The sequence below is a fragment of the Anabrus simplex genome, chromosome 1 (genome assembly GCF_040414725.1).
Source record: "Anabrus simplex isolate iqAnaSimp1 chromosome 1, ASM4041472v1, whole genome shotgun sequence".
Taxonomy (NCBI): domain Eukaryota; kingdom Metazoa; phylum Arthropoda; class Insecta; order Orthoptera; family Tettigoniidae; genus Anabrus; species Anabrus simplex.
The window spans coordinates 1,300,763,051-1,300,777,744 of record NC_090265.1 but is presented as its reverse complement, the minus strand read 5'-3'; the positions used below and the strand labels follow the sequence as shown (position 1 = coordinate 1,300,777,744).

Here is a 14,694-nt window from a genome sequence, read left to right as displayed (position 1 = left end):
AAGCTATGTTCACAATTAGAGAATCTAATGTGTGTGTCGGAGCTTGAGTGAGCTTGGGATGTGTGGCATACAACATCGGGGCTCGAGATGGCTGAAGGAACGGGAAAGTGGAGTAGTGACCTGAGGTGAAACCTCATACTACCAGAATTCCGTCCACCTGGTCGAGACACATTTTTAAGAGGAGTAGCCTCCGTGTTCGACGTTCAGTGTATTCTGGAGCAGGACACTGGGGAGAATCCTCATAAGTTACAGACAAGGAGCTCCTTATATACTGCACACGACATAACAGACACGCGCACTGAAGACTGCGTGTCGAGTCTCGAATGATCCACGCTTGCGTGCGTGCGGCTGGCTGGCGCTGAGCGAAGAGAGCGGAGGACATACAACACCCTCCCCTCCTAAATACGCCGATACGGTGTGAAGCGGCGGCTACGATGCTGGGCAGGAGCTTCTGACGTCTCTGTTGTATTGTCCGGAGCTGTGACTGGGCGAAGTGGCGCTGCATCGTCCTGAAAGGAACCCATGGTTATTAAATGGTCTAAAGCTCGTTCAACAATAGATTTATCTGGCTTAACAAGAGAATCAATAGCCGGATATGGACGGTAGCGCAGGCGTATCTGGTCCTGGTGGTGGCAAATGCGTTTCTCAGCAGTCTGAATCTCGTAGAGACGATGGCCCAAAGATCTGCGGATGACACCAGGTAACCAGAGCGGGTTTGACTTGAATGTCCTTATGTAGACCCTGTCGTTGACAGTGAACTTTGTTGGCGAGGTCTTAGGCTGGGCCGGAAGAGGCTGCAAGAGAGAAAGTAAAGTTCTGTGAGGTCGTCCATGGAGCTTTTGTGCGGGAGTGACATTATCAGTGCCGGGCAGAGTTCTGTAGTTGCTTAAGAGTTGTAACAATGCTTGGTCTTTAGTTAAGCCTGAAGAGACAGCTTTTTTCATACTTTTCTTAAAAGTTTGTACAAAGCGTTCAGCTTCACCATTAGATTGAGGGTGAAAAGGCGGTGCTAGGATATGGCGAATGCCATTATATGTACAGAAGTTCTTAAAAGCAGTAGCTGTAAATTGCGGTCCATTGTCAGAAATTAGGACTTGAGGTAAGCCTTCACTTGTAAATATTTTCTGAAGAGCACGAATGGTAGCTTCTGTAGTAGTAGTCGAATGCATATCCACTACATAGGGAAAGTTCGATAGAGATTCTATGACGATGAGCCACATGGAATTGAGGAAAGGACCTGCGAAATCGATGTGAACTCATTCCCATGGAGAAGTAGCAGGAGGCCATGAAGCTAGATCAGAAGACGGGGCGTTCTGATTAATTTGACATTGTTCACAATGGAGGATGAGCTTTTTGATGGCGGCATCAATACCAGGCCAGTAGCAGTGTTGACGTGCCAGTTGCTTAGTGCGGGATATACCCCAATGACTTTGGTGTAACAAGTCGAAAACTTGTGTCTGTAGACTAGGTGGGATAACCACTCGGAAGGTAGTGCTGGTTTCGAGGAGTATAACTCCGGCACGAGTCGTAAGACGATGCTGAATACGATGATAAGGCGCAAGGTGGGCAGGAAGTTTGTTCTGAAGGGGCCAACCATTGCGGATGTAAGTACGTACCGTAGCAAGTGTACTGTCCTTATCCGTAGCTTTAGCAATGCAGGTAGCGTCAATAGCAAAGGTGGATACGGTGTCTTCGAGTTCTATGTCTAACTGAAGACATTCGGATTCTTGAGAATCGAAGGCAGTATCAGGACCGACTGGTAAGCGAGAGAGGGCATCAGCATTACAATGCTGGGATGTGGCACGATAGGCGATCTGATAGGAATAATCAGAAAGGAACATGGACCATCTTTGAAGCTTTCCGAGGGAATGCTCAGGGATCTTATTACCAGGATGGAATAAGTGTACTAGAGGCTTGTGATCAGTAATGTTCAGGAAATGGTTGCCATAGAGATATTCATTGAAACGGCGAATACCAAAGATGATTGCCAAAGCTTCTTTTTCTATCTGGGAGTACCGACGTTGATGCTCATTAAGTGTCTTCGAAGCAAAGGCGATGGGGCGTTCTTGTCCTTCTGGGAGAGAACGGCGCCGACGCCGTAATCTGATGCGTCAGTAGCTAGCGTGATGAGCTTGCCAGGCTGAAAATGAGTGAGTTTAACAGCTTGAACAAGGGCTTTGTTGATTGTTTGCTAGGCCTGTTGGCATTGCGGAGACCACTGAAATTTAACACCTTTTTTTGCGTAAGGCGTTTAATGGAGCTGCAACTGAAGTGAAGCGGGGAATGAACTTGTTATAGTAGTTCGCTTTGCCTAGGAAGGATTGGAGCTGCTTGATGTTCTGTGGTACAGGCATGTTTACAATCGCCGAGACATTCCGTTCACTAGGTTGAATGCCGTTTTTATCGAGGATGTGTCCCAGGTAGTGAACTTGCGGCTGAAAGGAAGTGCAATTAGCGAGATTCGCTCGTAGGCCATTGTCTTTCAACTTCGTGAGAAGGAGGCGCAGATTATGGAGATGTTCTTGATGATCTGCGCCGGTCACAATAATATCATCAAGGTAGTTAGCACAACCGGGAATGGAGGCGGTGAGATGAGCTAAATAGCGCTGAAAAATAGCAGCTGAGGAAGAGACGCCGAACGGGAGACGCTGGAGCAGTCCGATAGGAGTGTTGAGTGTGAGAAATTTCTTGGATTCTTCATCTAAAAGTAGCTGTAGATAGGCTGTTTTAAGATCCACTCTAGAGAAGAATTGTCCATCAGCTAGACGACGGAATAAGTCCTCTGGACGGGGAATTGGAAATATATCTGTGTCGATTTGTGCGTTGATCGTAGATCGGAAATCACCACAAAGTCGTACATTGCCATCAGGTTTCTTGATTACAACTAGTGGAGTGGCCCATTGACTGGAATTGACTGGTACCACTATTCCAGCTTCTACCCATCTTTCTAACTCCTTAGTGACCTGGTCTTGAAGTGCTAGGGGTACTGGACGTGCTTTGAAAAAGCGCGGCTTAGCTCCCGATTTCAGCTGTGTGTGAGCTGTATAGTTTTTTACGGTTCCGAGTGTAGAGTCGAAGACTTCAGGAAACTGCTCGAGGAGAGCCGTAATATCAGAAGTAGGTTGCAACGTAGATACTACGTTGATGTTGTCATGAATCTGGAAGCCGAATAAATTAAAGAGATCCATGCCCATAATGTTCGATGCGGTGTAGTTGTTGACTACGAGTAGTGGAACGACCTTCCGAATTCCTTTATAACTGACGGGAAGCGTGATTTGGCCTTTAATGTCAATCTTCCGTTTGTTAAATGTAACAAGCTGGATGTCAGCTGGAGAGCATGAAGGTGAACCTAAGGCATGATATGTAGCCAGGTTAATGATAGAGACAGGTGATCCAGTGTCTAACTGAAAATCGACAGAGCGATCAGAGTATGATAGAGGAACGATGATCTTGTGAGAATTCTTGGTGGGAAGAATAAGATTTATCTTGTCAACTTCCATGTCCTGTCGGGGCTGTATATGCTTCGGGCGCGCTGCAGGAGTCTTAGCAGGGCGGAGCGAACTCTGAAATACAGTCTTGATGTGTCCTACTTTATTACATCTTTCACAAGTGGCTTTGAAAAAAACGACAGGCACGATGTTCATGATGTTTGAAACATCCTCTGCAGGAAGGCAGGAGTTGCGACTTACTCTTAGAAGTGGGCTTCCTTGGAGAAGAACGAGAGGGAACCGGGCGAGAATGCTTGGCAGAGAGCGACTTGGCTGCGCGGTTCAAGGTAGCAGAGGACTGGCGGGCTGGAGTAGAGACTTGAGCGACTTCGTGTTTAGAAGCTATTTCTGCCGCAGTCTTGGTAGTAAGTTCATATACCGTAGCAATACGCTGGACGTCTTCTAAAGAAGGGTTACTCTTCTTGACAGCGTCAAAACGAACTTTGTCCTCAGGAGTATGCAGAATGACCATATCCCGAATGAGGGAATCGGTATAGGGCGTACCACAACTGTCCTTGGAACATATAAACTGGCAGGGTTTAGCTAGACCTCGCAATTCCGCTATCCATTCAGCATGAGTCTGATGCAGTTGCTTCCTGCTCTGAAAAAATTTGTAGCGAGCGGCCACTATGTGCGGGGCTTTAGCATAGTGTTCAGTGATACGGGCCAAGAGCTGTGTGAACGGCACTTCAGAGAGTTGCTCCTCTGGACTTAATTTTTGTAGTAATTCGCACGTAGCATTGCCAACCGAACTGAGAAATAGTGCACGTTGGCGCTTGTCATCCGTGACGGAATGGCATATGAAATGTTGCTGTAGGTGGGCGAAATAGACTGACCATTCTTCCTTAGCCGGATCAAAAACAGAGAACGGAGGAATTGCTGAGGGCTGTGTAGAAACAGAAAGAGTTTGCATAGCTGTGAGCAATGCCGCTTGTTGTTGCTGCATGAATTGCTGCTGTTGCTGCTGTAGAGCTTGCAATACGGCAGCTAGCTGCTCGGCTGTAGCCATGTTGAGATGCGTGAGAGAAAAGAACTCGGCTAGCAGCGTGTACTAAGCTGGCTGTAGGCGAGACCTTCACCGGAACAGCTGGGAGTGTGTGAGAGAGCAAGCAAGCTGAAGCGTGCCGAACAGGTGCTGCGAGCGAGAGAGAGCCTAGGAATGTCGGCTGACTGTCCGTAGTTCGACGGAGGCTAATAGTTGCACTGTAGAAAAGGCTAACTGCTGGTAGAGGCCGTACAGGTTCCAATGTGGAGTGGTGATAGTTACGGAGTATAGTGTCACTGTGCCAATGAGTGGACGATATCCTGTAAGAGTTTGTTGCTCTGTCGCGAATGAGTTGACAACAGAATGTAATCAGTTTTGTACCTCGTTTCGAATGAGTGGGCAACACACTGACCACTGTTTGACTTCGTCGCCAATGTATTGGTGGCAGATGGCACGTAGTTTTTTTTAATTTTTTTATTACCTCGTCGCCAATGACTTGTGTTGTAAACAAGATAAGGTTTACAAGAACACAACTTATTTATTTGCTTCACACAGAATTCTACAGTATGTACAAGAATAAAACATAAAATTGTCTTGAAGCAAAGTAGATGATTAATCTTGAGAGAGTTTCTGTTTCTATACACTATGTACACGCTGAATGTATTTACACTCACTGCTATCTTGAAAAGATAGTTCTTGGGAAAGATATAGTTCGTGATAGTTGAAAACTATCATTTGCACTAGCATAGATTAGCTAAGAGAGTTCCTTCTAACTTGAAGTGTCTGAGTTCATAACCTTGTACTAAATGAAAGCTATGTTCACAATTAGAGAACCTCATACTACCAGAATTCCGTTCACCTGGTCGAGACACATTTTTAAGAGGAGTAGCCTCCGTGTTCGACGTTCAGTGTATTCTGGAGCAGGACACTGGGGACAGTCCTCATAAGTTACAGACAGGGAGCTCCTTATATACTGCACATGACGTAACAGACACGCGCACTGAAGACTGCGCGTTGAGTCTCGAATGATCCACGCTTGCGTGCGTGCGGCTGGCTGGCGCTGAGCGAAGAGAGCGGAGGACATACAACAGAACCCTTACTCAGGTACCCAGATTCCAGACCACCTGACAGAGATGAAATCAAGCGCCACATTGCCCGTCTCAAAAATAACAAAGCGCCGGGGGAAAGACTCAGTAGTAGCAGAACTATGGAAATATGCCCCAGAAGAATCACTTGATATCTTGCAAAAGCAAATAGAAGAAATTTGGATCAAGGAGACCCTACCCGAAGATTGGAAAATAGCTTTGATCCATCCATTACACAAAAAAGGCAGCATGAAGAACATCAACAACTACAGAGGAATATCTTTGCTACCCGTGACTTACAAAATTCTATCACTTGCCATCCTGAAGCGTTTGGAAGCACAAGTCGAACATCAAATAGGTGAATACCAAGGAGGGTTCAGAAAAGGTCACTCAACAGCTGAACAGATCCAAAATCTCAAAACGATCATCAGATATTGTACACTAAGGTCCAAGCAGTATGTGTCTGTGTTTGTGGACTTTAAGAAAGCGTACGACTCCATTGACCGGGAAGTCCTGCTAAACATCTTAAATAAATTTGGAGTTGATTTGAAACTGCTGGCATTAATTAGAGCCACCCTGACCGATACAAAATCCAAGGTGAAGTTCCACGGATGTCTCTCGCATTCCTTTGACATCAAAACAGGAGTCCGACAAGGTGATGGGTTATCCCTGATACCCTTCAACTGTGTTCTTGAAGAGATCATCAGAACCTGGCGGGTGAGATAGGAACCAAATCCAAGGGGATCGCAACAGACTGCTTAGCATTTGCCGATGATATCGCTGTTCTCTCAAACGACATAGAAACCGCTAGAGCTCAAGCTGAAATTTTAAAGGAAATTGCCGAACAAACTGGTTTGCAGATATCGTTTGAGAAAACAGAAGTAATGACTAACATCAAAGAGGCTCCACCAAAACTCCATACAAAATACGGGGACATCACCCGAGTAGACAAATTCAAGTACCTGGGTGAGATCATCATGAAAAATGGATTGGACAAAGAAGCACTTCAGGAGCGAGTACGCAAACTGGAAATAGCCTACCAAACATCCCGCACAATCTACGACAAAAAATGCCTTTCCCAAAACATCAAGATACATCACTATGAAACAGTTCTGAAGCCAGTAGTTCTATATGCAGCCAAAACCCTGTCTCTAAATGCCAATAAAGGACTCCTTGAAGAACTGGAGAAAAGAGAACGCAAAATTGTGAGAGGATTCTTGGGATCAAAGTACAGAAATGGAATCCATCAAAAGAGATCCAACAAGGAAGTCTACAGCAAAATAGAGAAAATTACCAACACTATCAGGAAAAGATGGGCATGATTTTACGGTCATCTGAAAAGAATGGACGGAAGAAAGTTAAGTAAAGAAATCTTTCACTTTTTTTATTGAAACCCCAAAACCACAATTCCCTGGTTTAGAAATACCAAAGAAGACCTGCAAATGCCACATATCTCAGCTGAAGACGCCCTTAACAGAGATCTCTTCCACAAGAAAATATTGACAAACGGGCTAAACCGAGATGAGCAACCGAAGAGAAGACACGGTGCCTCTTGGACAGAGGAGCGTAAGCAGGCCCACTCACAAAGAATGAGGGTAATTTGGGCTCTAAAGAAGGCCAAGTTCAGTGTCAAATGCAACAAGACTTAACGGGGTCCTTGATGGCCCCAGCGAATTATATAATAATAATAATAATAATAATAATAATAATAATAATAATAATAATGTTGCTTTCAAGTTATACCTGTTATTGCACTTGCATCACCACTCCCAATCCTTTCCTATACCACCATCGCCATAAGACCTATCTGTGTCGGTATGACGTAAACCAGCTTGTGAGGTAAATTGTTTGATGTGTATCATGAAAGGCTGGAGTGCTAGGTTGGCTAAGGCTGTGTGTGAATAGTGCTGTGGTAAATGTGAGTTATTTTATAAAAGAATGTAAGTTTAGTGGTAAGAACCTGGACCCACAGATTCTGCAAGTGTTAGGGATGCAATGGAACTATAAATATTGAAGCTAATCCTTCTCTAAGAGTTAAATTTGCGATAATTTTTTCAGGGTTAAGGCCAAGTGTATACAAACAAAGGCATCGAGGTAGTTTAATGTACAACATGTATATATACTGTCTTTGGTTTTGATTTGATATATCAAGTCAAGGTAACTTAAACATGTGGTACTTGGGTCACAACACACTACTCTCATCACTTGTCTTTTGGTTAATTTTACATTAAAGAACAGATATGAGTACCTGTGCAAAGTGTGGGAAAGCTGTATCTAGGCAGGCTATAGCTTCTAAGATTGAGTGTAATACCTGTAGCAGTTGGTTTTACAGTCATCATCATTGGTTTGCCCTTCCAGCGAGCCGGGTAGGGTGTTTGAAAACGAGCGTCTTCCAAAGTTGCCTATTCAAAAACATTTCGTTGTCCAAGACAGATTCCCAGTTCCATCCTCTTCTCTCCACGTCTTCCCTCAGTTGGTCCATCCATCTTCTTCTTGGTCTTCCAGCTGGTCTTCTACCTGTTATTCTCTTTTCCAAATAAGCACATGGTAACCTTGTGCTATTCATTCGTTTAACATGCCCAAACCATTTAAGTCTAGATGACCTAAGTCTTTCCTCCATCGATTCATTTAGACCTAGGTTAGATCGGATCTCATCATTTTTCACATGATCAAGTCGGGTCTTTTGGAGGGCAGTTCTAAGAAATTTCATTTCACAGGCTTGAATCCTACTATAATCCTTTGATGTTAGTGTGCAGGTTTCCAGAGAATATGTAAGGATAGGAATGAAATATGACTTGTACAGGGTCATTTTTGTTCTTTGTGGGACTTTCTGATCCCATAGTAGGTGTCTAACGATGCTGTAAAAGTTAGAGCCTTTGGTTACTCTGTTTGTTATTTCTCTCTCAGCTCTGTTATTACTAGCGATTACACTTCCTAAATAACTGAATTGGTGTACTACTTCAACTTGGTGGTCCTGTATTTTTATGTTTCATTCTGTATAATGTCTGCTGATTTTTAATGCTACTGTTTTTGATGGGTTCAATGTGTGAACCTTAATGATCAAAATGTAGAATTTTTGAAATCCCAGGGTCAGACATGAAGGTGTCCTCCTTAACGTTCCTTTCCTCACATTCAACACTCTACACTTCCGCAATTACACTTACACGCAGGTTCCAGCAAAATATCTACAGAGATCGATACCACAAACAAATATCATTTTAAAAAAAGAAACAACTAGTGAAATGGAAAAACAGTTTGGTAAATTGATTGATGTGTATCGTGAAAGGCTGGCCGAGCACAAATGAATTATAGATAATCAGCAGGCAGTAATTAATCGACAGCAGAATATTATTGATAACTTATCTGAAAACAGTCGGCTTGCAGAAGCATTCAGTGAACTTAAAATCGGGTGCGATGACAATGAGCAATATTCTAGGATTAACACACTCGAGATACACGGTGTTCTGGAAGTATCAAATGAAAATGTCAGTCAGATGGTCATCAAGGTGCTAGATGTAGAAATAAAAGACGATATGATTGATGCATGTCATAGGCTGGAAAAAGTTAATAATTGTCCAACTCGTGACATTCTTGTAAAATTTGTTAGAAGATGTTATAAGGAAGAGATCTTAGAAAAGCATAAGATCAAAAGAAATTTGTCCACAGCTCATCTTGGTCGTTCTGTCCCTAGTCCTATATATATTAATCAGTCATTAGTTCCTAATAGGCAAATTCTATTTGCTAAAGCTAAACAATTGCAACTTGACTGGGAATATAAGTATCTGTGGGTGAACAGTAGTGGCATTATTTTTATGAGGAAGACTGATGGAAGTCAAGTGCGTGCTTTTAGTTGTGAGGGAGATTTGGATAAATTGTAATTTTTTCTTCGTAATGTTGTTACTCTTTCAACTTTGTTATTTCATGAGCCGTGATAATGAGTTTATTGTTTATTATCAAAATATAAGAGGACTTGCAACTAAGGTTGACATATTTATCCTAAGTCTCCTGTGCTTTTTGGATGATATTGTTGTATTGACTGAGACTTCTCTATCAAATAGTATATATGATAAGTGAATTACTGCATTTGAGAGTCGATATTTAGTGTTCAGAAATGACAGAGATCCTTCAGTAACCGATAAGGAGCTGGGCGGGGAAGTCTTGATTGCCATCAAAAAGAGTTTTAAGGCAAAACTAAAACAGCATTGTGAATCACTTACTATTTGTATCTCAAATAATAAAACTAATAGGAAGTTATTTATAAATGTTGTATACATTACTCAAGCATCATCTTTAACAGTGTGTCAGGACTACTTTGGTTATTTAAAAAGCACTGACAATCTTATGATTTCGGACTGCATTATCATGGGTGATTTTAATCATCTTCCTAAAAATAAATGGTACTGGTTATTCTTTTAAAGAAGGAACTGTGACTGGTAAAAGATTCGGTCAGTTGATATCATATTTAGGTTTAACATCGTACAATAATATTCTTAATTACAATTCTAGGATGCTGGGTTCTTTACTGGCCAATTTCATAGTTGGCGTGGAATGTGAGGAACATGCTTTGGTGTCTGAAGATTTACATTTACTCTGTTTATCATTACTTCCAATAAAGAGGTGTTCATTACCAAAACTATAAATCGAGAAATTTCAAGAAAGTGGATTTTCTACAACTGTATTATGAATTAAGAGATATTGATTGGAACCTGTTGTATACTTATCAGAACGTGGATCAGGCTGTGGATTTCTTTTACTTGTAAATGTATAGATGCAGTGGTAATTGCATACCTAAGGGTTGTCATTAAAAAGTCAAAATTTTCAGTCTGGTTTAATCATGATATCATTCAGATAATCAAAAAGAAAAGAAAGTGCACCAAAAAGAGGAAGTTCTCCAGGTCTTATGATGATAGAGTCAAACAGCTCAGATCTGAATTGAAAGTAAGAATAAATTCCGCATATTGGGATTACATCAATAAATTAGAGGTTACTTTAAAATGTGATATAACACATTTCTGGAGGCATGTTAAAAGTAAGTGATTCATGAGATCAGGAGGAGCTACGTTTGAGTGTAATGGTGAGAGCTACGAGGGCGGGAATGTTGTTGATGGTTTTGCTTGATATTTTTCATCAGTTTATGTCAGATCAGATTTTAATTACATATTGGATAATTTGGCTTTGGATGACATTCTCCTATTAATATTACCAGGAGGAAGGAGGCAAATTTGGATAGAGTTTTTATGTTTAAGGACCTTGGTATAATTTTTGATGGTAAGCTAACGTTCAACAATCATATCAATACAATAACAGAGAATGTTAACTGAATGCTAGGATTTTTTATAAGAAATTCAAGACCTTTTACCCAGCCCTCTATACTGAATAAATTATATGTTACATTAGTAAGGAGCATACTGGAATATTCTATAATAATTTGTAGGTCGTATACAGAGCAACAAGTAAATGCTATTGAAAACAAAAACAAGTTCCTATTTATCTTTATTTCAAAACTTCTAATACTTTTTGCCCTTTCGACACATCAACCCAGTTATTGAGGAATATATTTCAAGTTCCTTCATTGAAAACCAGACGGTCCTTAATTTCTATATGAATACTAAGAAAAATTGTACTAGGACAGTTTGATTCTTTGGACCTGTTAAACTGCTTTTCATTCCATGTTCTGCAGACAAGATCACATCAGCACCAATTATTTCACCTCCAAAGGTCAAAAACATTACATCAGTCAAATTCGCATTTCGTAAAAATGATAATGCTGTATAATACTGTAACAGAAAAAGTTGATATATTCACTAAATTGGATAATAAATTCAGTAAGAAACTAGAAGCCTGCCTTTACAATTTGTAAATTTTTTGTAATTCTGTCTTTCTGGTATTCATCATATTTCCCATTGTACTCATTTGTGTTTTAAGTTAGTTTGTTTTTTGTATTGTCTTTGGCTTTGTATTACTGTGTGTATTAGTGAATTTTTCATTTCTCTTAAATTGTTAATGGTACTATAAAAGTATAATGTTAATATTCATTTTGTTTTAGTTTGTTTATTGTTGATTTTTAACTTTGTTTTTGTTGAATTTGAACTTCATTGATATAGACTGATAATGAATGTTAAGAAGGGTGTAAAACTTGTGTACTTTGAGATAAATAAATAAATAAATAAATAAATAAATAAATAAATAAATAAATAAATAAATAAATAAATAAATAAATAAATAAATAAATAAATAAATAAATAAATAAATAACATAATTATTTCATTGAAATAGATTTCATGTTTCAACTTATGCTAGTTCTGTAGTGTCCTTGATTCTGTGAAATTACTAATTTCATTTTCTTCCTTTTTCATTTTTATTCTGGAATTAAACCTTAGTTCTTGATGTGTAATTAGAAGCCATATTGTAAGAAATTGAACATCAGATAACTATTACTTGTGTTTTTTACAGTGTCTACTATTGAACTCTACAAGTGGAAAGTCTCTCATGTCTTATTTCTTTTAAGGAATGAAGTTCCCCTTCTTTGTCACCACCAGTTCAGATTTCCCTCCACATCTTTTGAAAGCATCCATTATTGACTGCTGCAAAAACCAATGGGTTCATTTAACTGTTACATGGTCACACATTTGATCCTAATCCAGAAATATAACTTTCTAGGTGCAAGCATTGCGCGTTATCCTTGGTAATCTCCAAGCCAAATCGAAAGAGCGCCAATGGCTGCGTCACCAGACTGCTGGTGAATTGGATGATACTAAACTTATTGAAGGTAAGTTTATTCTTTGATGCATGTTAGAATAGAATTGACAAAACAGTATATTTCTGATGAAAAAGAAATGTAAAATGCCATGGAAATATTGAGGAGGAGTAGGAGGATGAAAAATAACTACAACTCTGAAAAGACAGGCAGATCAAAGGTTCTGTTCTAATGAAGTGTGCCATTCCACTATTCCAGAAATAAATCTCAACCGAGTTGGAATGAAATGAAATGACAACGAAATTAAACATAATGAATAACGTTATAAAATGTCATGGAAGTTCAGGATAATGCAATGTTGAAATATATAGGATCATAATGGCAGTGATAAAGACAAAATAAGAATTTGAATTGTTAAAAGAACCAACACTGTACAAGAGAGACAAATGAAAGAGCAAGCTTAGGAAGCAGACGTATTGCGATTGAGAAGCAAGCTGAATCTTATAAAATATCGAGAAAGAAGATAATTTAAGAAGAAATTGTTAACATCGATAAAATAACAAGATAATGCAAAACATATATAAATATTAATATAAAACGCATTTTATATATATATAAAATACGCAACAAGACTTGGTTATTAGCCATACTACAGACAGCAAGAACAAGGCCTTGATCAGAGAAGCAAACAATCGATGTAACGCAATATCATCATTGTATGAAGTCATAAAGCAATTCTTTATGACATATAAACTGAGATAATTGCAGATATCTTGGAGGTCTGATAGAAATTAGAATTACGCAAAGTAATTGTGTTCGATTCTCGCGAGTGATTTATTTATTATGTTGATGTAAAGGAAATAGGTAGTCTTCCTAAGAAACATAACTAACCCCAGTTAGGAAATGCGATATAGTAATGTGATAATAGTATTTCATGAAAGTAGAGAATTCAAACATATTATGCGATATCGTATTTGAAGTTCTTATGTGGAGAATATTTCAAGATTTTAATAATATACCAAGTGATGTGTAAATGTGTATATAGGTGATACATTATCCTAATGAGTTAGGATAGCACTAGATATGAAAATAAGATCAGGCAGAAGAAATGTTGATATCATTTAAGAAGATAGTGATCCAGTGATTATGATATGAATATACGAGGATAGGGTTATTTGTGCATCAAGAAAGGTAAATATGTGAAATATTTGGAATGATGATAAGAGATATGATTTCATACGAGTAATGAAGAAGAAGTAATGTTGTTATATGAAAGATGAATTGAAGGAATATGTGTTGCTACGATGAAATAATAGGTGGAAATAGAATATTTGAAGAGAGAGATGAAATGATTGACGCAAATTAGGATCATATGTGTTCATGATTTAATGACATTATACTTCGTTGAAAATCCATATATTATGATAATGATGATGTGTTTTGACTTTCATTGAATATTGTTATAGGATAAGATTATCGTTCACTTTGACATTTTTAACTTAGAATTTCTATTGAAAAATTGCATTCTCTCATATTAATTATGGCATATTTAGGTTAATATGGATGATTGTTACTTTGTATAGAAATGTAACTGAATTGATTTTGCACAGTGTCTTCGAGAATGATGTTCCCTAGATATTTTAATTGATTCGCGTGAGGTCACATATTGATATTTAGGCTCACTTGAGGTTCTGAATACCTTGTTATACTCATGTTGTAAAGGGAGGTTAATATAAGACATGATATTGAATAATATAGTAACTTTAATTGATCAGAAGCAGACTTGCTGATAAATAAGAAACTTATCATTGATGCTTTCATGCCCTGTACTTATAGACATGATGCTGTATAGGCTTTTGGGCTTATGCCGTGTCAAGGCAATAAGGCGAAATTCTTTACGTTTCGCAGGGAACTGTGCCCTGCGTCCTCAGAAGAAATCTCGACTGTCCACGAGAAAGGCTTCCTAAACAATAACTCTTTAAAATTTAGACGTTATAATAGAAGTGGAAATGGTACGTTCAGTCGCTGCCAGATGGCTCCCAGGACGTGGCAAGAACGCTAGTGTTCGAAGCAGAAGCTGACCGAATCAGACTAAGCAGTTCACATAATGTGTGTACGTAACATATGAACTTGACAGGTGTATGATATAGACACAAGCCTGGAATGAGACATCTGGCGTCGAGGAACGTACGAATTTGGAAAAAACCGAGACGAAATAACAATAGTGAAAGGATAGGGAGGGGAACTACCTACGTAAATTCTTAATGGCTGGCAACCAGGTATTACTTAATTGATAGCCGGTGTCCCTGTTGAAATTGTTAGGATTTCTACGTATTTCCACAGCTTCCTGTATAATCCTGGACCTGTAGTGTCTAGTGTGGGTAAGAGCTCGAGCATTTTGGAACATGACATCATGACCCGACGATAGAGCATGCTCAG

At 39.5% G+C, this 14,694-nt stretch overlaps 1 protein-coding gene across 3 annotated transcripts in view; it reads left to right on the top strand.

Annotated features, from left to right (window-relative positions):
* c12.2 (von Willebrand factor A domain-containing protein c12.2) overlaps positions 1 to 14,694 on the top strand; it is a 753,464-nt gene that overhangs the window by 672,231 nt on the left and 66,539 nt on the right. For all 3 annotated transcript variants that reach the window (XM_067137710.2, XM_067137711.2, XM_067137712.2), the window contains exon 29: positions 12,219 to 12,327. In XM_067137710.2, coding sequence (XP_066993811.2) covers positions 12,219 to 12,327 — 109 coding nt within the window. The remainder of the gene's footprint in view (positions 1 to 12,218; positions 12,328 to 14,694) is intronic.